This window comes from Galleria mellonella, unplaced genomic scaffold, assembly GCF_026898425.1.
Source record: "Galleria mellonella isolate WM207_F2 unplaced genomic scaffold, CSIRO_AGI_GalMel_v1 utg132, whole genome shotgun sequence".
In the NCBI taxonomy this organism is placed as follows: Eukaryota; Metazoa; Arthropoda; class Insecta; order Lepidoptera; family Pyralidae; genus Galleria; species Galleria mellonella.
The window spans coordinates 4,764,256-4,785,025 of record NW_026441989.1 but is presented as its reverse complement, the minus strand read 5'-3'; the positions used below and the strand labels follow the sequence as shown (position 1 = coordinate 4,785,025).

General features: G+C 32.6%; 2 protein-coding genes across 3 annotated transcripts; both read right to left on the bottom strand.

Moving 5' to 3' along the window:
• Positions 1–1,266: 1,266 nt before the first annotated feature.
• LOC113518248 (acetylcholine receptor subunit beta-like 1) lies at positions 1,267–9,103 on the bottom strand. Its single transcript, XM_026903076.3, has 9 exons — positions 8,960–9,103; positions 8,127–8,263; positions 7,513–7,667; positions 7,343–7,433; positions 6,917–7,264; positions 6,094–6,287; positions 5,651–5,809; positions 4,880–5,147; positions 1,267–3,500 (listed from the first exon to the last, which is right to left on the bottom strand). Exons 1-9 carry the CDS (start codon positions 9,018–9,020, stop codon positions 3,336–3,338), a joined length of 1,578 nt encoding a protein of 525 aa, XP_026758877.1. The 5' UTR covers positions 9,021–9,103; the 3' UTR covers positions 1,267–3,335.
• Positions 9,104–10,149: 1,046 nt separating this feature from the next.
• On the bottom strand, positions 10,150–20,423 carry LOC113518249 (neuronal acetylcholine receptor subunit alpha-7). Of its 2 annotated transcripts, none has more exons than XM_026903077.3 (11): positions 20,290–20,423; positions 18,039–18,178; positions 16,607–16,651; positions 15,360–15,469; positions 15,066–15,246; positions 14,900–14,975; positions 14,258–14,452; positions 13,421–13,617; positions 12,594–12,838; positions 12,227–12,329; positions 10,150–12,099 (listed from the first exon to the last, which is right to left on the bottom strand). In XM_026903077.3, exons 1-11 carry the CDS (start codon positions 20,366–20,368, stop codon positions 11,947–11,949), a joined length of 1,524 nt encoding a protein of 507 aa, XP_026758878.3. In that variant the 5' UTR covers positions 20,369–20,423; the 3' UTR covers positions 10,150–11,946. The 2 variants fall into 2 exon arrangements, with proteins under 2 accessions (XP_026758878.3, XP_052759008.1); XM_052903048.1 differs by having other exon boundaries at positions 12,627–12,838.
• Between the last annotated feature and the right edge of the window lie 347 nt (positions 20,424–20,770).

The following is a 20,770-nucleotide window of genomic DNA, read 5'->3' as shown; positions in this document are numbered from 1 at the left end:
CACTAGAGAATGATTATTGGAGCAGTAAGAAGTCGCAACTTTTTGTAAAAACATATGTAGTCTTAACAGTCAAATTTAATATGCAAAATGAAAGTTGTTCTGATGTGGTTACATTATTAGACGAATATCCTTATTTAGCAAAAAAAAAAAAACCACTCTGAACTCTGACACTAAAAATATGTCTTTAAAAGAAAATAAAGTTTATTTTCTTTTAAAAACATAATTATAAGAAAATAAACTTTTAAATATGTTTAAAAGTTTATTTTAAACATATATAACATATTTGCCCCCTGTGTTGTAAAAAAAAATATATATATCGTTTTTCCTTCTTTTTTTTAACCAATGAAAAACTTGCAAAGTGTACTCTTTTTGAACAAAAATAGTTGGTCACTTTATGTTCCTGGAGATCCAGCATAAAATATGGTGAGGATATGTTAATCTTGATATACCCTCTGGGTTTAAATTATTTTTCTTACGCAACAAAACAGACTTTCTAGAGAAAGATAACTCATATCCAAAATTCACACATATGAAGTCCTGAACAGAAGCTAGTGTAAAATAAATAATATTTTTTAGAGTCCCGGCATGTTCTAAGGCATAGTATAAGGCACCTCAAGTGTTTACAGATAATATGGGCAAAATTTTATAGGAGATATAAAAAATCCCAATTCTGTATTTTTATTTTAAATACAATGAAATTAAAAAGTAGTTAATACAAATTAACATACTGAGGTAAAAGTTCTTTCTCTAGGTAATATAAAAAAGGAAATATGTAAATATATAATTAAGTTATATCAAACATTTTTACAACTATTCAATTAGAAAGTATCGGTGGTTAAATGTTGTTTGGCTTTCATTAACGGATTGAAATAGAATGATGCAATCGCCTATGGTAATGGTATACAATGATTGGGTGCCAGTGAAGAATAAAACGATAAAGATGAAATTAGGTCAGTTGGCCCATCGTGGTGAATATGATAAAAATTACCTATCATGGTTTCCAGGGGAGACCGCGTGGATGTCGATCTTACATGGTATATTGTTAGCAATTGGAATTAGCGTTCTACTTACTAACAACTCCTTTGAATTCACTTGTCTGTTGGCTTATAAATAATGAGAATTTTTGAATATTTTGTCTTTTTGAATATTATTTGAAAGCTACTTCTTCTGTAAAAGTATTCATTGCGAGTCAACGATTTTAAGCAGATGCAGAATTAAAAAAAAAATAGAAAGAACTGTTCAGGGCAATAATTATCTTGCTTAGAATTAGATACTTGATACCCAATATTACTGATATTTATTATAATAAAACAAAGTTTTATGACTGGACCGCTTTTGGGTTCAAAGAATTTATTTTCTTATAAGAACAATATCCCTTAAACTGATACTTAATAATAATTTTAAATTATTACATTTGCCTGAAGAACATAAGTTACAATCTTAGTTACAATGTAGGTAAGTAGGTGCATTGCATACCCATTTTAAAATGTTATTGTACATGTATTTGTTATTTTGTTTTATATTGTTTGGCTATTTGTGTACGTATTTTGTACGTTTGACAAATAACAGTTTATGACAAAATTTTACAATCGTTACGATAAAAGACATTATAAGTGCATTATTCACGAATACGTGAAATCTTATTTTGAAACATTTAAAAGATTTATAAAACGGCGAAGTTTATTATTATTATTATTGGATATAAGTATTTTAAAATTATTTTTATTTAGTTATTTTGTTAATGAACAATATATATTCATTTAAGGAATTGTTAGTAATCGGGAATAGCGATTTGCGGTGCCAGTAATATCAGGTCGATTTAACAGCGATCCCCTTAGAAACCGTGGTTAATTCTTGGTGAATTTATCACGATGGGCCTAATGACCTGATTTCATTCTCACCTATTACTTCTTACTAGTACCGGTACACCGATAGCGCAGACTCGATTATCATTCAATCACCCATAAAAAAAAATTTTGTAAAGTCATAATGTATTGGCGAATAGTAAACTCACTTAACGATTAGGTACTAAGAAGACAAACGTGTTTGGCGTTTGTTGGTCATATATTTTTTTCTAATTATATATCTACCTAATTCAATGTTTTATAAATATATAAACATTGACTAATTTTAAAAAATTGAGTTTCGTATGATTCGTATTTTTCCATACGATAGATAATAAACGTCCGTAATCATACAGTAGAATCATGACAAAAAATGATTAGAATAGTCGTAAACAAGTTTATTTAAATAAATTATATCCAGTGTTTAAGATTATGCATAAAGTACTTATGATGGGACTAAGCAAGTGATGACCATTTTGGGACTATTTGTATTTCATCACTAGAAATGCATTAGGCGGTTATTGGCCTTTTTTGATCTAAATACAGTTATTCAGAACCTAAATAATTAATATATATTTTTAACAATATGTTTGAGATACACATAATAAGTATAAGAAATAGAACAATATTATTTCAAATAAGTTTAATGTTTTAAGATAAATAGGTACTTACTTATTTATTATTATCTAAGTATTACAATTACACTGCGTTGATAAAAATACAAACTTATGTAAAATTATCTGTACCTATTGTTGCTTTTTAAGATTCGAACACAGCCATTTTATTAATACTTCCATTTGAAGCTAGGTATACTAATACTAGACCTATATACTAGACCTATAACTAATAGAATAATGAGTATAACAGTTACCTACATATGTAGCAAAACAAATTCGATGTACCTATTTGAGCCAACAAAATACATCATATATTTAAATGGAATCTATATAGGTACTTTTCTAGATAAAATGCCAATAAACTAACCACTTGTTGCTTTATCTGTGCAAAAGAATTTTTTATGCAACTTGAAATGGCAAGCTGATGGTTTACTCCAAAGAATTAACCCCTTATAGACATGAACAGTGCCATGGATATCATATAGTGTTCATGGTACCACTCACGCGTTGCCATTTTTCAGGACTAAGATTATTCTTCCGTACCCTGTAATTTGACTATTATATCCCATTCATCCAGTTGCAACAACTATGCAAACTCAGCCACTTGACGACAGAAACACGAGTGGGACAGAGGGACCTAACTAGACGACTTTCATACGAAGTTTTCTGATAAAACTTTTTATATTATTAATTTATAGTTACATTTTTCTTTGTTGTTTATTTATTTATTAATTAAATACGTACACAAAACAGTTAACTTTATGCTGTAAATTGATTGGAAGAATAAAATAGCAATGGAAGCCTATAACAGTTTAAAAGAATTTGCCTACTGTTGGAAGATAATTAAATACTTATTTAATGTGGATATTAATATCTATTTTCCTCGATATATTTCTATTATTCGATCTTGATCTACATATTCGAAGATATGCGGTGCGTCCATTAAAATACCAACGGTCCCTGCCGTAGTTACAATGAAAAAGATATACAGTTGTAATCTGTCAATTACCATCGCAACATATTTCCAGTCCTCACGAGTCTGAAATAAAAATAACGAGAATATTTCAAAATTTAAGGGTTATAATAGGCAACAGATTCTTCAATAGATTGCTAAGGTTCATCCTCACACCTTTGAAATAGAATTAGCAAATGATAGTGCAGTTTCAGTGGAGTTACCTTTGACGAACGTTCAAATTGTTGTATGGGCTTCCTGTCGAAGTTTTTTCTAGACTATAGAGAGAGTAAAATATGAAGTTTTGTGAAAAGATGGACAGGGTGTGACACCTTGGTGTTACAGGCGTCTATAGCTTACGTTAACCGTCTCCATTACACAGTTCAGATACTTGTTTGTCATCATTTTGATCTTTTTATATCACTGAGGTGGCAAATAAGCAAATGGCCTACTTGATGGTAGGCGTTTACTGTACTGCCTATGAACGGCTACAATACCAGGGGTACTACGCGCGCGTTGCCGACTCTGAAAAAACTTCTTTACTCCCCCTTTTGAGGAGGACCACGCTATAGTCTCTTGAAAAACTTCAACAGGGAGCTTATTTCATAACCTCAGCGTTCGTTGGAAAAAACATCTTTGAAACCGCGTTGTACGCGACCATGTATAAATATATCTCATCAAAAGCATATAAAAATATAAATGTGAAGTGAGATTCAAAATATTACGAATATACGTCGTTTCGAATCCACCGAAAAGAATTAAGATTTATATGCGTGCCAAGTTCTGTGTAAAAAATCTTTTAAAATTTACACGTTACAAGAAAATGCAACATTATAAAATGAATTTATATAATAAGTTATTGTTTTTGCTGCTGCTACAATGTTTGTTTTTAAATAGGTATTATAAATTAATAAATTTTATTACACAATGCATTACTAATAAACTAGCTAAGCTAAATCTTGACCTTAAATTACCTCCCAAGTGAAATAAATACCAAAAGAGATACGATGAATATATCTTTTTGGTTACTTATTATTAATAATTTTCAGTGTTCATATTTTTTTCATTTTATAAGCTTAATAGTATATATCTTGATGCCAAATATCAAGGTTTTAGGTCATTTGGAAGTGCGTTAGGTTTTTGATCTGTCAGTGAATCAATCATAAAAATGCTGGTTTTTAAATGTTAATATATCAACAACTATTTGAGCAACATTTATAATATTATGGATTCTAGATAAGCTAAGAGTCTTTCATAATTGTGCCATTTCCATGTGCGTAGGTTAAATAGGTTTCGAGTTGTGAGGGGGTCAAAAATAGTTTGAAATGATTCGTGTAATATTACACTCGAGTGTTGCATCGTCAGTTCCTTTTTCTTTGAACTTGGCTGGACACGCGACTGCGATCTATTCTCTAGATGTTTTAAAATTAATAGATAACAAAAATAGACTTAATAAAAATTTTCACCTGAATGTATAGATCTTCGTTGCGCAAGTGTTCTGCAATAAATTCGACAGCTTCTGTGGCTTTGGCAGCTTCAGGTGACAATAGTAGAGAGTCAGAGCTTTCTGATTCCCTTCGCTCACCTCCTAGGCCTAGGCCTCCTAAAGCGCCGAGGCCACTTAATGCACCCACTTCACCACCACCGCCAGCCGCGCGGTTTATTTTACAGTTCGGATGGTGCAGATCGGATAACTCCATTGCTTCCATTTTACTTTGTTTTGCTCCTATTGCACTGTAAAAGTTAAATGCGATTTTGTATACTAAAATGTAATTATTAAGGTCTGCTAGATATCTTAATATAAATAATCCCGCTACTCATGTAAACTTAGGGTTCCATACACATTTGTAACTAAGTAGGATTTTTAGATAAAAATTGATATTTTATTTTTGTATGAAAAATTAATTAAATTGGTCTTGTGGAATGTGTTATTGTGTTGCTTATATGTAATAGGTAATCTATTAATAATTGCTTATTGCTTCTATTGCGTTAAGGATTTCCTTACTTAGTGTTATAATTGTGGTTAAAAACTGGATCGCATTATTATGTTTATTTCTAAAAGTTTTATTAGTAATTTTTCGACAACTGTTTTAGTTAGAAACATTTTATTTATATATTTAATTTAATATTAACATAGTAATATAATTATCCTTTCGACCTCATCAGTTGATAGTTCTTTTCGATTTTTTCGGGATACAGTGGTTTCTGAAACTTTATCAAACAGCAATATAATATACCTGATATGCTTAGGCAAGTCGTGTGGAGCAGCAGCGTGAGGCGGAGCACCCATGCCGGGCATTTCCATCATCCAACGCAAGCGCGTTTTGCGAGGACGGCGCATCAGTAAAGCTGCCGGCAGATAGTGTAGGAAGACGCTCCGGATCCATAGAGGCATTCTATTGGAGATAATATTTATTTTATATTACACTATATTATTATTATAAAAATTGTTAACGTCCCGTTTTATTTCATGGATATGGACTTGTCCATGGTATATTTATTTCAGTTATGGTATTGTGATTTATTTTCTAGCTGTCTCTAAGGATTGTAAAAAAATGGTGACTTGAATAGTAAATTTACTCTGTCACCACACTGTGAATAGAGACACTTATGTAAACAGGTTTTTATGCATACAAATTTAAGTCGGTTGAAAAGTATTTAAATGGATATTGTAGATTACCTGTGTGTTCTTGGACCTCGGAAATTCCAGTTAATAATGATGACCGTAACAAGAATACTGACTGTGTTCATAATGAAAGTAAACAGGAGATATTTAGCGATAAGCGGCAGCACCAAAGAAGTAGGCGGTAGAATTTTTGAAACCAATAGCAGGAACACAACCAGTGACAGCAAAATGCTGATACCTAATGTAACCTGGAAAAAAGGCATTTTCTAAATGTTTGTGTTTTAATACATTAGAATAACTTTGATTAAGCAAAGAAATTAAGATAATATACCATGTAATCAACAAGTAAACCACCCAAAGCAAAAAACAGTTTTGAATCTGTCAATATGGAGAATTTATTACCAATGTAATAAACTTTTCCCATTACAGTTTTATTGTGATCTTATCAATACTTTTTATAATTCTGGAAATGGTATATAAACTGACGGTTTTCTGTCTGAAACTGAATGGTAATCATCACTAACATTAACAATGTTTTTTAATCATATAAACTTAAGCCTTTTTGAAAAGTTATTATTTCATTATTCTACTACTCACTCGAAAATAGATAATAAAGTATGTGGTATGCAGCTCATGATACATATTCCTCATGATTTGCTTTTCTTGTGCACAATATGATGTTCTGTCACTTGTAACTGAGATCAATTTTCAGACCGACATAATATAATGTAATTGCAAAAAGGTATGGTTTTTAGATATGACGCAGTAGAATCCAATATTAGTTAATTAGTTATTCAGTTCAGTTCGTTCGTTCAGTCAGTAGGGAGATATAATACATATTTTTTGACACAGAATTTTTATAATAAAATATGCTTACCTTTTCACCAGCTTCGGCGGGCAAATAAAAGACTAGTACGCAAAGAAAGGAGATCAATACTGTAGGTAGGATTAAGTTGACAGTGTAAAATAAGGTTTTCCGTCTTATTATTATGTAGAACGTGATATCGGTCTCTGTGGGGTGGTTTCCCTCATAAATATTCAAATATGCTGGTACTTCGATGATGTCCCATGTACCAGATTTCCAGTAATCTGAGAGGTCAACGAAATTTTTGTTATTGTACAAAGCAAGTGATACTTGATCCCCATTGAATGTCCAAGAACCAAATTTCATGATACATGTTTGTTGATCGAAAGGAAAATATGTTACATCAATAGTGCAGGAACTCTGAAAAGAAGAGAGATGTTATTATTATTATTATTTGTGAATTATTAAACTAAGATTTTGTTTTAATGGAGAATATACCTGGTAGATAGCTGGAGGAACCCAAAGCACTTCACCATTTGGATATATCAAAACGTTAGATTTGTATCGCACCTCGTAGTTTCCATCAGCACTGTAAAATATTAGTAATATTAGAAAATGGTCCATGTTAAGAGACCTTATTACAAAATACAGAAGATATGAATACTGACTTGTTGAAAAGTACTATATCCGGTTTCCATACTTTGTCGGGGGGTAGCCGGAGAACGCCGATGCCGCCGTAGTCTGCTTCATCCCACATTAATTGATAATCCATCCATACTAAACGTAGCCATACGTTTGATTTCATGATTTGATTCTTTTCGTTCTGTTTGTTATAAAAATATAATTTAATATTTGTATATCAATTGTTGGTATTATATATTATTAAGTTATATATGAATTAAGTTTCATCTAAAAAGTTTACAAAAAGTATTGCTCATAAATATTATAAATTAAGTAAATAATTGATTACGATACATAATACAAATAAAAAAAATCTGACAAATTGATTGAAATTTTCGATTCAAATAGTGTTTTTGTATATTGTAATAATTTCAAGAAAACTTGGTTTAAATTTCATTAAATTTTATTAAAATTTGAAGTAGAGTAAACTTTGATCAATTATTACTAAATAGTTCATCATTGTTATTCTATAAATGCTGAGAAATCAACATTATTTATTTATTAATATAAAAAATAAATAATGTTGAATTACGTCTTTATTTGAGAAGGAATCTTATTAGGAATTAAATACGAATTATTCTATATATAATTAGGAACTTACGACATTGATGAGTTGGACGAAGGCGAGGCCAAAACGAACATCGACTTTTTGGGTCATGTTTTGTACAGGCCGGATAAGCTTGTTGTAACCACGGAAAAGATCGCGCACAAGCCGCTCCTCGTCCTCCGAACACCATCCTGAAATATTGTAATATGCGAGTGTTTAATAATGTGCTCGTACTGTATAATTTATATTATTAAAATAACGCAAATAACGACAGAAGGGATATTTGTAGATTTTTATATAGACCTTTGTTATTAGTTTTGCAAACTGCTTCTATTGTATTCAGAATAGACTATTATACTATACTTATATATTATATTCAGAATATATTATATTAGATATATAACTAATCTTACATAGTTGATAGTTTTTTTAATTGGCATTAGATGTAACTCGTGATGCTGCGGCGACAGATCAATAAGAAGCGTACCTATCTAAAGACAAGTGTACACATCTGTGTTTATATAATGTATTTATAAAAATTAAATTAAATTAAATTTATAAACCTATATGTTTGACGAATAGTTAATTAAATAACGTTATATTTAATAGTATTTATATTTAAATAAAATACACACATAATTATAACAATATTATTTAATTATTAGGTGTTTTTGGAAATATATCTGAAATTTAATTATATATTTACTTTATAACAGTTCACTTTACGTTAATTTAAACATTACTGAAGATGCAAATATCGCTTAGTTTTTACTGGTTTAGTTATTACTGGTTTTTGAAGCGGGAATAATGTTACGGAGTATGTATGGAGTGAAACGATTAAGGTTAATATTAATCTAAGATTGATATTAATTTAAGTGTTAAAGTACCTGAATAAAGCAAAGTAAGGATTCCAGCTGCTAGGAGGCACACGCGCGATCCTCCCCTCATGGCGGCGCGCACTGCCGCACGCACCGGGCTGCCGCGCCGCCTGCAATCCGCGCCCTGCACTTTCTTGCATGCCTAACTGCCCGCCCAAACCGTTTCTCTAATTAATTCTATAGTATAATTTATATAATTGATTAAAACCCCTTAAATATAAATGAAAATATTGATGAAAGTGATTAAAATTTGAGTATATAATAATAACAACATAATACTGTTTTATATGAAAACGATTTATATTAATTTTATTATTTTACTGTTACCGTGGAGTACCTAATTTATGTCTTTGATTTGATTTAATAATACCTAAATATATAGCTAGTACAGTTGTCTTGTACTTCTATTAATATTTTTCTATCAATATAACAAGAAAAATTATCTATTGCTTATATTAGTACATGGTATGGCATTAATTAAATTATAAGGAATATAAATTACATTTTTTAATTTTCTACAGTCCTCATAATTGTTAAAGTGTTTGAGGAGTGTTCGTTTGACGATATTGCGCATGTGCAGTTATCCCATGGGATAGCATCGATTGTTCACAGGCATTCGGCTCGGCACTACAGCTCCAGGAAATTGAGTACATTTATATTTAGGTCAAGGTCTCGCTCAAAATTGATATTCTTATCGTGTCGTGTGAATAGAAGTAAATTTATACAATAGGAATATACCCTATATTTGATTTTCATATTTTATTTTAAACGTACATTTTATGACTTGAAATCTTCATAAAATATGATCAAATGTTGTATTCTAAAATATTTTTAATATGTATATTTATGTATACTATTGTAATATTTTTCATCTCATGAAGAGTAATATTCTATTTCAAAAATAAATGTAAACATTAGATTTTATAAAATTGACATAGATTTTGTAAGTAGTAATAGTTGACAATCTGCCTGCCAAGCGTGGCAATTACTGGCAAAATCCCCCAAAGGGGAGTCTTATGTTCAGCAGTGGACAGTTAAAGGCCGATATAATGATGATACGTTTAATAGTACCTTAATAAATAAGGTAGCTTTGGTTATATGACAATTTAGTTATTTTATTCTTGAATAGATTCATTGTACTAACAGTTTTGTTTTCTGAATAAGGAATATGATAGAAGTATAAATAAAATACATTTTTCCTTCGTTTATATTTAATAAACAAAATGCAATTCAGAGTATTAACCCTAACAATTGAACAAATCTTGGAGACAGCAGGTCGTCCCAATGCTGACGAAAGGACGTGGCGCACCGAAGTGTAAACCTTACGTAAGATGCGGTACAAAATGCAGCAGTGTACGTTCGCCCGGTACGCGACGTCCTTTGCCCGGGTCATGAGTCGTCGTACAACCGTTATCGAGTGGTTGATGAGACAGATTAAACAACAATAAATAAATAGGGTGACTGAAAACATTGGGTCATAATCATAGTCGCTCCGCAACTTCCAAAGGACCGTCTACAATTATTGGTAATGTACCTCAGATGAGGAAAACATAGTAGGAGCCTTGCGTGGATACTGTTAACGTTTGAGTATCAACGCAATCGCTCTATCGATTCGACGTTTTCCTCTTAAGAGGTTGACAATGTTTTCTAAAAATAATATAGTTTTATACGGACCTATAATTAGACAATGATTAGGATTTTTCTTTATGTGTAACAGGTCTGATCCAACCTAATCACAAATGAGTGATAGCTGTTTGAGATGGCAGTACACGTACTCGTTAACATACAATTGTCAACAACATTCATACCTGTACTTTCAGCATTATATTTGTATTCACATTAATAAGACGATAAAATAAAAATATATCTAATTATTGGGAAGATTGTGAAGAAATGTGTGAATTAAATCTTAAATGTTTACCTGAAAGTATGATTTTAACCACAATCAAGACTTTGATACGAAGAAAATTTGCATTAAAGCTAATATTATCTCAGCATATTAATAACTGTAACTGTATGGAAAGAAGTATAAACGTGAATATTATGTAATTTATTTAATTATTTTGTATAAGTCGTTCCGAAAGATTCAGGTATGACTTTATTAAAATAATACTTTGTTTAACTACAACTTTTAACGAACGTTTTATTAAGCTATATAGCCATGGATATTTTACCATTTATAACAATATCGACCCGTTCACAACGAGGCATATCACAACCTGTACCAATTGAATCAACATTGTTTGTAAAGTTCTATACTAGCTACTGACACAATACATCCGAAAATAAAGTTAGGGATCATAACCACGATTCACGGAATCGAATAAGAAGGAAACAAAGGGCCTTTGCATTACCGCCCAAACCCTAAACTGTACAATAGATTTTAAGAATCAAGAAAGTTTTAACAAAGTTTAAATTTTAAATGCGATCAGGTCGTTCAATGGTATGAAGGAAGACGTTTTTGTGCTAAAATTTTCAGTTTCTGCCGCAGTCATGGATGAAGACCTCTCGGCGACTACTCTAATATAGGTATGACCTTTTAAAGCATTTCCGGAATGTCGGCTCCTCGTCAAACCGTTACACAGTAGACGCTGGACACGAATTCAACTGATTACAGTGCCAACTGAAAACCACTCATTTTATTAACAAGCATTTACTGACTTGCTAGTCCTTACGTATCTCTGATATTTACCTTGATTTTCTTAGGTTCAACGACGACCACTTGTAATATTTTGGAAAGGAGTACCTCAATTTGAGTGGGATAGGTCAGACGATAATAGAGAATTCAGGAAGGTAGTAGTAGTAGAGGTTCGTTTGAGCGCAGGGGATGGCAGTCAGCGGTAACTTATATCTACAGGGGGCGCGGGCGTCGAGGCAGGCGGCGGCAACTTCGGCACCGCGGCGTCAGCGCCCGCGCCGTTTCGCACATCACAACTTAACAAGTATTCGCGGTATCACAGAACGTTACGCATGCGCAGCCGCAGGCGGGCGGGTCGCTACGACACCATGATGTGTGGCGCGGACAGCAGCACGGCTAGCGTGGCGATGATTGTGAACAGGGTAAAGATAATAAGGCACAGTCTGTCCACGACCATGGCGGCAAACTTCCAGTCGCGCGAAATGTCCGCATCTTCGTCATCTTTGCGCATCTGAAATAGAATGATCTCGATAATGTTCAATTCTTAAATTTGAGATTAAGATAGACATTTGTGTTCATTATATTTATGAAACTTATACTTATTCACATTACATATGATAATAAAATGTGCTAATTGCCTGATCTGTGATGACTCGAAGCTCTTTGAGTATGAGCGAGAGCTCGTAGTCGACACCGAAACAGCTGTGCGCAGCCAACCCTGCGCCGTTTTCTTCGCCCCCCCTGTAACAGACAGGGCTCTGTAGCCGCCGTTCATACTTACGGTCTATCTACTGGTAGAGCTGAGGAACGAAGGGTACTACGGGATTTATGCTCAGAGATTATGTTCAGAGATGTAATTTGAAAAGACCCAAGACCCAAGAGAAAGCTTTAGATGATTATAAAATGACAGTGAGTAATGTAAACTATCGTTAATTAAGCTGTTAGGGTCGGGTTTACTGCGGATCGTTCGAGGCGGGGTTGTAGTACTTTAACCGTGCTATTTACGGCGAGTAGTGTTCGTGTAGATCGTCGAGGGACCTGTAGTATCGGCAGCAGGGCGGCTGCTGCGCGTGCGCGTGCCGGAAGTCGTCGTCGATGTCGAGCACGTTGGCCAGCAGCGACTTGGAGGAGCGCTCGCGCAGCTCCAGGTCGGGTGGCGGCGGCGCCCGCGCCGGGGGCGGCGTCGCCGCCGAGCCCGGCCGCGACATGCGTAGGATCCATGGCAGCCAATACAGGAATACACAGCGAATCTAAAAGTGAACAACTTAGTAAGTAAAGAAAAAAGGAAATTATTATCAAGGTATGTTTGTACGAGTATAAGCACAAAATTTTATCATTTATCTACAGTAAGCTAAGCCTGTTTTGTTAAAAAAAGTATTTGTTGTATAGAAATTAAATATATGATTATTTATATTTTTTTAAAGATTGTTTAATTAATTATTAATGTTAAATTATTTGAGTAAAAATTTAATTGGCAATCGAATAAGATTTTATAGTACAGTTGATAGGTCAAAAAGGTAATAAAAGGTATAAATATGTTCAACAATATTTATATATTAAAATGTAAGTTTATTATAAGCCAGCTACTCTCTAATTTTCTAGTTTACATAGTAATTATGAGAAATCTTTTCTTAGTGATAATAATTAGAAAAATATTTATTTACGTGATCACTTATTTTATATATGGTATCTTTGAGCAAACTCCATAATTCTGCTGTGCATTGTACAACAGTTTCAGTCAGTCTGTTTCTCTTGTTATTAGATAGGTAAATATATAGATTTAAATGGTTATCGGAAGATGATCCAATCGTACAAAACATATAAATACCAACCCAGTCGCTCATTTCATGTGTATCTGCATGCCGGTGGTGGTAGTTGAGGATAAGTATAGTAGAGACGACAGAAGATGCCACCATAAACATGATGCAATTAAAATACGTGCCCAGTAACGGGACCGCATCAGAGGTCGCCGGCATGGTCTCAGCTACCATGTTCAGGAACACCGTCAGTGACAGTAAAATTGTAACACCTGTATTAGATAAAATACAAATGTCATAGGGGATTATTAGTAATAAGCCTAAATTATTGCTGAATTATACAAAAAAAAAACTCGACAATTATAATTAAGAATTCGATATAATTAATATGGAATTACCAAGAGAGTGTACTGTTTTGATTAAAAAAAGGTCATTGCTAACATTGTTATTAACTTATTGTTGTTACTGTATGTTTTAGTGCAATAAAGAGTACATATATATATATATATATATATATATATATATATATATATATATTAAAATTGATGAAATTATCATGTTTCATATAAAAGAATACAGCTGGAGTAAAACCTCCCTTTTTCGATGTTAGTTGAAAATATATAATTTTTTGTATATACTCGTATATTACAAGGTATTGTCATGTCAAACATATGATCGTATCTAGATGAAGAAAAATAATTTTTCTATGCTTTTAAATATCAAAATCAAAGTTTTATAATAATATAATGTATTTTTTTTACTAATAAATAATGTGATCTTTTATTGTCTTCACTATATATTTCGGACTGATAAATTTATATTATGATTCTGCACATTTGACAGTGTAATAAAAAATCTTGTAAAATGGAAACAAAACATGTGTTTACAAGAAAACTAATATTAAACACCTACCTAAAGATAATTTTTCGCCGGAGTCTGGTGGTAATGTAAAACCCAGTAGCGCCATAGACGCAATGAGGACACATGGCACAATCAGATTGAAGAAATAGTAGAGTGTTTTCCGTCGGATTACCACTGCGAATGTGATATCAATATATGGCTCCGGGCAGCAATTATAGTATATTTCGTTGCGTTTGCCTGGTACACCTGTTAGAAAAACCTCATTGAGTAATCAACTATTTATTACACTGTTTTATTTTTAATACCTACATATTACATTGTAGGTAGGTACTACAAAGTAATTATTTTATTATTTATTACACTGAGGTTGGTATAGAAATTCATGGCTCTCCTACCGTCTGTTAGAACTGATCTTTTCACGAAATATCCCACGTGAATTAGGATAAATTTTATTCAAATATAAGTAAGTATGTATTAGGATAATATTACAGACATCAGTAGTAGAAAAAGTAGTAAAGAAAGACTTTATACTATTAGGAATTTTGTTGTGTTTTAATAGATTTAACATTTGCTTTCTGTATAAGGCATATAAGTAATATTCTGGAATTCTGTTAGAAATAAAATGATGACTTTTTACAATTTCGTCATTAATTGATAGTACAAGTTACTTAAAGAGTACAGTGTGAGACAAACCTATGAGTTCCCATTCGCCATTTGTAACAAAACTACTTATATCTCCACCTGCCTCATCTTGTAATTGAAGGTCCAACTATAACAAAAGTAATTAGTGGGTGTCATTATTTAGTCAAAGTTAAAGTTGTTAAATTTTATGTAGAACTTTAAAAATGAAACTGTTTACTTGATATCCGTCATAAGTCCAACTGCCAAACTTCATTTCGCACCGCTGGTCGTCAAAAGGGAACCAGGTGATGTCAATCTTGCAAGTGCTTTTGAAAATGCCTGGTGGTACATACAAACATGAGCCGTTGTTTCGTACCACCACGTTCGTTGGATATGTGCTGTCGAATCCTTCATCCGCGCTTTAAACACAACATTGCATTAAAATAATTCCATTATTTTGTTCACAAAATAATAGGGTCTAATATAATCTTTACATTACAAAGATTTTTTTTAATAAATGTTGTTAATCTACCTGTTGTACATAAGGACATCCGGTTTCCATAGCCTGTGAGGCGGTACTCGTAAATCTTTGACTCCGCCGAAATCCGAAGTGTTCCACCTCAGGTTCATATCATTCCATTCCTGTATGAAAAACAACAAGTATAATAAAATAAAATATATCTCAGTTTTAATCATATAAATTTATTTTAATTAATTTTTCGTTACTTATGTTAGTTGTCAGCATATCAATATTTTATATTTTGTCTGATTATTAGTTAAATAAAAACAAATTATTTAAAATAATTTATATTAATTTGTTTTCTTCACAATATCCTATTTTGAATAATAACTCAAAAATATATTGATTAATACTCATCGCGTACAAACTGAAATTGAAGAAGGTTATGATAACTGTTTGTCATTACAAAATTGTTTTGTTGGTAATGAATTACATTCAATCCATACTAATGGACGATACTGTATACTATGCCTATAGTTTAAATCAATAGACGAATCGACACATGTATGTTTGTTCCAAACACGGTATCTATTTTATATTAGAGATACTTCCTGTTTTGCTCAATTCACTAATGTTATTAGATATTGATAAACTTTAAATATTAGGTGACAGATCACTGCTAGTTCTGTTAGTTTTAATACTGGCTGTTGACACTGAGGTTTTTTAGAACAATGTATTATTTTTTGGTTTGTCCTGTGTCAGGTTTTCATAAAACGTGTCTTGTGTTTTTTCACTAAACTTATTATTTTATATCACAAATACATGTATGTTTATTACTGTACTCTTTTTCTTACAATAAGTTCTGTCATAATTTAAAAGCGACTTTATAAAGGAAATTCATTTTAGATCGTCTGTATTTTTTGTATGTTTGGCGATATTATTGTCAACGCAATCAATTACGATATTGGGATCGATAGGGTTTGTTCAAGTGTTTGTCCCATACTAATTTTGTAAAGACCGAAGTTGTTATTTTTTTTTTGCGGAGAAAATTATATTTTTTTTAATTATAAGTGACAATAATAAGGTCATAATAATGTTGTTGTGTATTTGCTCACTATATGTAGTCGAACATGGTATAATAAGTTTTTTTTCAATCTTATAAAGTAATATGTAATTATAAGAAAATAGAAGCTGCAGTTAGATAGTTGACTGGACTTAGTAATGTAGATCCAGTGTTATTAATGCTAAAAATATAGGTAATTTAAGAATTGGGAAATATAAATTTCTTTTAGAATTTAATTAATTCAATATATACTTACTAGTTTAAGCCAGATGTTTGTTATTAATAGCTGGTTCTTCTCGTCCTGTGAACAAAACTTCTAATTTATTCATTTCTTTAAGAGCTTTTATGTTTTTTTTATAAGGTCAATGACACAAAATATCTTATTTACAACTGTACAAGTTGTTTGTACGGAAATATATATCATCATTATCATCATATCAGCCGTTAACTGTCCGATGCTGAACATAGGCCTCCCCCATAAGAAGGGATTTGCCAGTAGTTACCACACTTGGTAGGTGGGTTGGCAATTGCAGTTAGGCTTTGATGATGTTTTAAGAAAGACGCTGCTGCCCATTTCTCGACGCTTAAAAGGAAGAGAAAAGGGAGAGGTGGTTAATTCTGTGCTGGGTCACATATAAATATATAATTGGAACTGAAATAACAGTTCCTAATTTTAATATAAAGAATTAATATTTATGAATGTACTACCTATTCGTATATTTTTCAGAATTATTAACTGCGAAATACTACTTGTGCAACACTTCATAATGTTATTAGGATTCCACAAATTAATAATGACAAAATACATACAATAAAAATACATATAATAAAAATAAATCTGCGGTTTCTATGATTGATATCTTTCCCTCTCATATCCCACTCCGAAGAACCACACTAAGTTTAAAACTTCTTATTCCAGGGGTGTGTAAATTAGCAAATTTTTGTGGCCATTATGTGTTTCTCTATTTTTGACTTTAATCTTATAAAGTAAATTCTTCTGACCATAGATATCTACTTTGTGCAAACAATTTCCACGTGAAATAGATGCAATCAATTGCCACGTCTATTTAAATGCAATCTAAACTCTATAAATATGTTTTTGCCTGACACTGTGCTTCTATCAGACATTTATTATATATTATTCATGTAGAGCTTTTATATCAAGTTTTAAATATGCTGTGTATAAAACATTATTTTGATTGTAGAGATATCAAGACAGCCGTTTCTACCAAAATACATTTCACACACACAAATGTTGTACCCCATGTATGTTGAATGAAAAAAGGAATCTTAACTTCGCTGTAGTAGTTTATGTTGGCGGAGTATCAGTGAGAGATGATAAAGGATAATGAAGTCAGGCCAGTTGATCTAATGTAATGTAATTCACTACGAATGTACCACGATTCTTTCCAGGGAAATTGCGTGGAGGTCGATCCAGTAATGTTTCCAGTAACGAGGCACAACCTTGATAAAGTAAGATTAAAGTACAAGTGTAAACGATACGTTCGTTACGATATGCTAACCGTATCAAAGAGAAGCACATATACAAATTCAATAGCGAGAACTGTCCCCTGCTACACCAGCGTGAACATATTGGCACATAGTAAGACTTCACTTATACATTGATTTTGCACATTAGAAACAAAAACTGCGTATGTCATATAACAAATTCGAGAAAAAAACCTTACCACGTCAATGATCTGCATGAGCGTGAGGCCGAAAGAGAGCTGCAGCGGGTCGCTCTCGTTGACCACGGGCCGCTCTAGCACGTTGTAGTGATCCAGCAGGTGGTGCAGCAGCCGCTTTTCGTGGTAGCCGCCGCGTGCTCCTGCGCATTCACCATTTGATATTTTCAATTGATTCCAAGAGGTTCTTAATTTGAGTGTAAACTTATTTTTATATTTCATACAAAATCATCCATAAATCTTGCCCAATCACAATGATTATTTTTTAAACATTTATTTACGATTAGACATTTGGCACTTTATTACTCACAAATCGTAATAGAACTATTATTAAGATATAACTACCATATTCCAATAATAATAATAACTATTTTCTATCTGGTTACACATTACTTGAAGTTATTTTCTTATAAAATTTGAACCCCAATTTTTTAACATGTGTATAAGTCACATGAAAAAGATATAACCATCAAATTATATCTAACGATACTAAAACCTTATAAATTGTCCGACTCATGCAGAGATTAAAAAAAGTTTAGGGTATTATAAAATTTAATTAAAAGTACTTTGGAAGGGAAACGAATACCCCACAATTTAAAAAAAATACTAATAACCATCATAAAAGTGAATGAATTCTTTATGAAATTTTCCTGTACTGATATTTTAAAGAGGAAAGATTTATTTGTTTGTATTTGTGTTTGTTTGTAATGGATAAACTCAAGAGCTACCAAATTGATTTAAAAATTCTTTCATTTATAGAAAGCTACATGATCAACGAGTAATACAGGCCATATATTATTATTAAAAAAACAGAGATGCCTATGTAAATTATAATAATGTAACTTAAGGTTTAGTGCCTTTTAAAGCTAATATAAAATACAAATTTCCTTTATATTTATTAGTACGAAGCCAAGGCGTGTAGGTATTTTTCTATAATTAACAATTACAATTAATTATTGAACTAGTATACCTATAAAACTCTGATAGTATTTTAAAAAGATAGAACCGATAAGATATTAAATACTTTATAATAAATGGGAACAATAATTTGCTCGTGAGAACAATGATTTCAGAACTATATTTCAAAAGGCCTATATATCAGATTGTCGCCCTAAATTTCGGTCTATGTTATCAGATGCTTATTCTCTTTTCAAAAAACACTTTGTCGCTTGTCTGTTAAATGCTCTTCAAGTATATCTTGATCGATCGAGTGTCACTGTTAGCCGAGTGGAGTATTCTTTTGTGGTAAAATTTTTGCTTGTTCCGACAGCATGAAATTCTTTGATATTATTTGTGACTAAGCACATTTCAGGAAAAATAGGAGCTCAACTGCTCATGTGGAGATAGAATTGTTACTTTTGTGGTTACATAACACGTACAAAAAATACGTAATATTTTAATAATACTTGATTATTAATTTAGAAATCTTTGTTTTACAAACATTACATTATCTGTGCGAGTAGAGTACAAAGAAGTAATTTTTTATGTATTTAACTTTATGACGGTAATTTAGCTTCTGTGTTTTATTTATTTTAAATATTTTAATTAACGTTTCACAAAATGTGTGTGAAAAATTAAGAACTATTCAAAATTTATTTTGACGTAAGCTTTTTTTAAGTAGATTATATAATGGTTAGTACATTATTTATAAGTTGCTTTTTTAACATTTTTAAGCTGTTTATTCTTTAACGTAAGATAGCAAAATTTTTATTACAATTTTTAATGTTTGTTTGTAAAATATATTTTTATAGGTAATGTACAAAGACCCAAATCGGGGCATAGTTCCTTATCTTCCTTGTCTTTAGGGGGTCAAAATACATATTTAAAGTGGATATTGATTTTTTTATTTATTGCTATAGAATAAGTTTGATTATATACTTGAGATTATTTCCTTTTTGTATTACAAATGAAATAGTTTGTTTTTAGTAGACTTATAGAGAAAAAATTATGTCTATAAATATATAAAACTAAATTGTGAAAAATCTAAAGACATGAACTGAGTCTTTATTGTTAGAAGCCACAACAGAAATAATTTCTACCGTTCACCCGTATACATTCGACCATTTATTACGGATTGATTGTCAAATCCTTATTATAACCAAGATTTGATTTAAAAAGACTTTTCTTATATGGTCATGTCTATATTACATATTCACTTGGTGAATATAAGTTTTTTGTTTTTTTTTTTATTTGCCGAGACATTGGGATGGTGGTTACATTTTTAAGTCTTGCAGCTATATGGTATGGTGCTTACCCCTCGGCCACAGCAGGCCCAGAAGCAGCAGCAGGCCCGCGGGCGCCGCCAACAGCGAGCGGCGCGCCCGCCACCCCATGTCAGCGCCGCGACGCCGCCGCCCCGCGCGCCGCCGCCGCCGCCGCCGCCGCCCCGCCGCGCCGCGCCATCACCCGCCCCGACCCGCGCGACACCGACCCCCGCCTCCCTACGCCGCACTCCCGCCTATTCGGATCTATCAAATATGATCGGTTTAAAATTCAATCCTTTAATGGTTTTCATAAATCGAACTTTCTTCACGACCGCTCGCCGACGGCCACGAGTGCCGTCCGATTCACGAGCATCGCCGGCAGCGCCGCGGGTATGTTCTTCGAGTCACGGCGTGTTTTTGAGCATTGTTGTTCAGCGGAGTGCGGCCGACCGTGGGGCAGCGGAGCCGCCGGTGTGCGGACTGGCGGAGGCGCCGCGGGCGCGCAGCCGCGCCGCCGCCCATTCAAGCGCC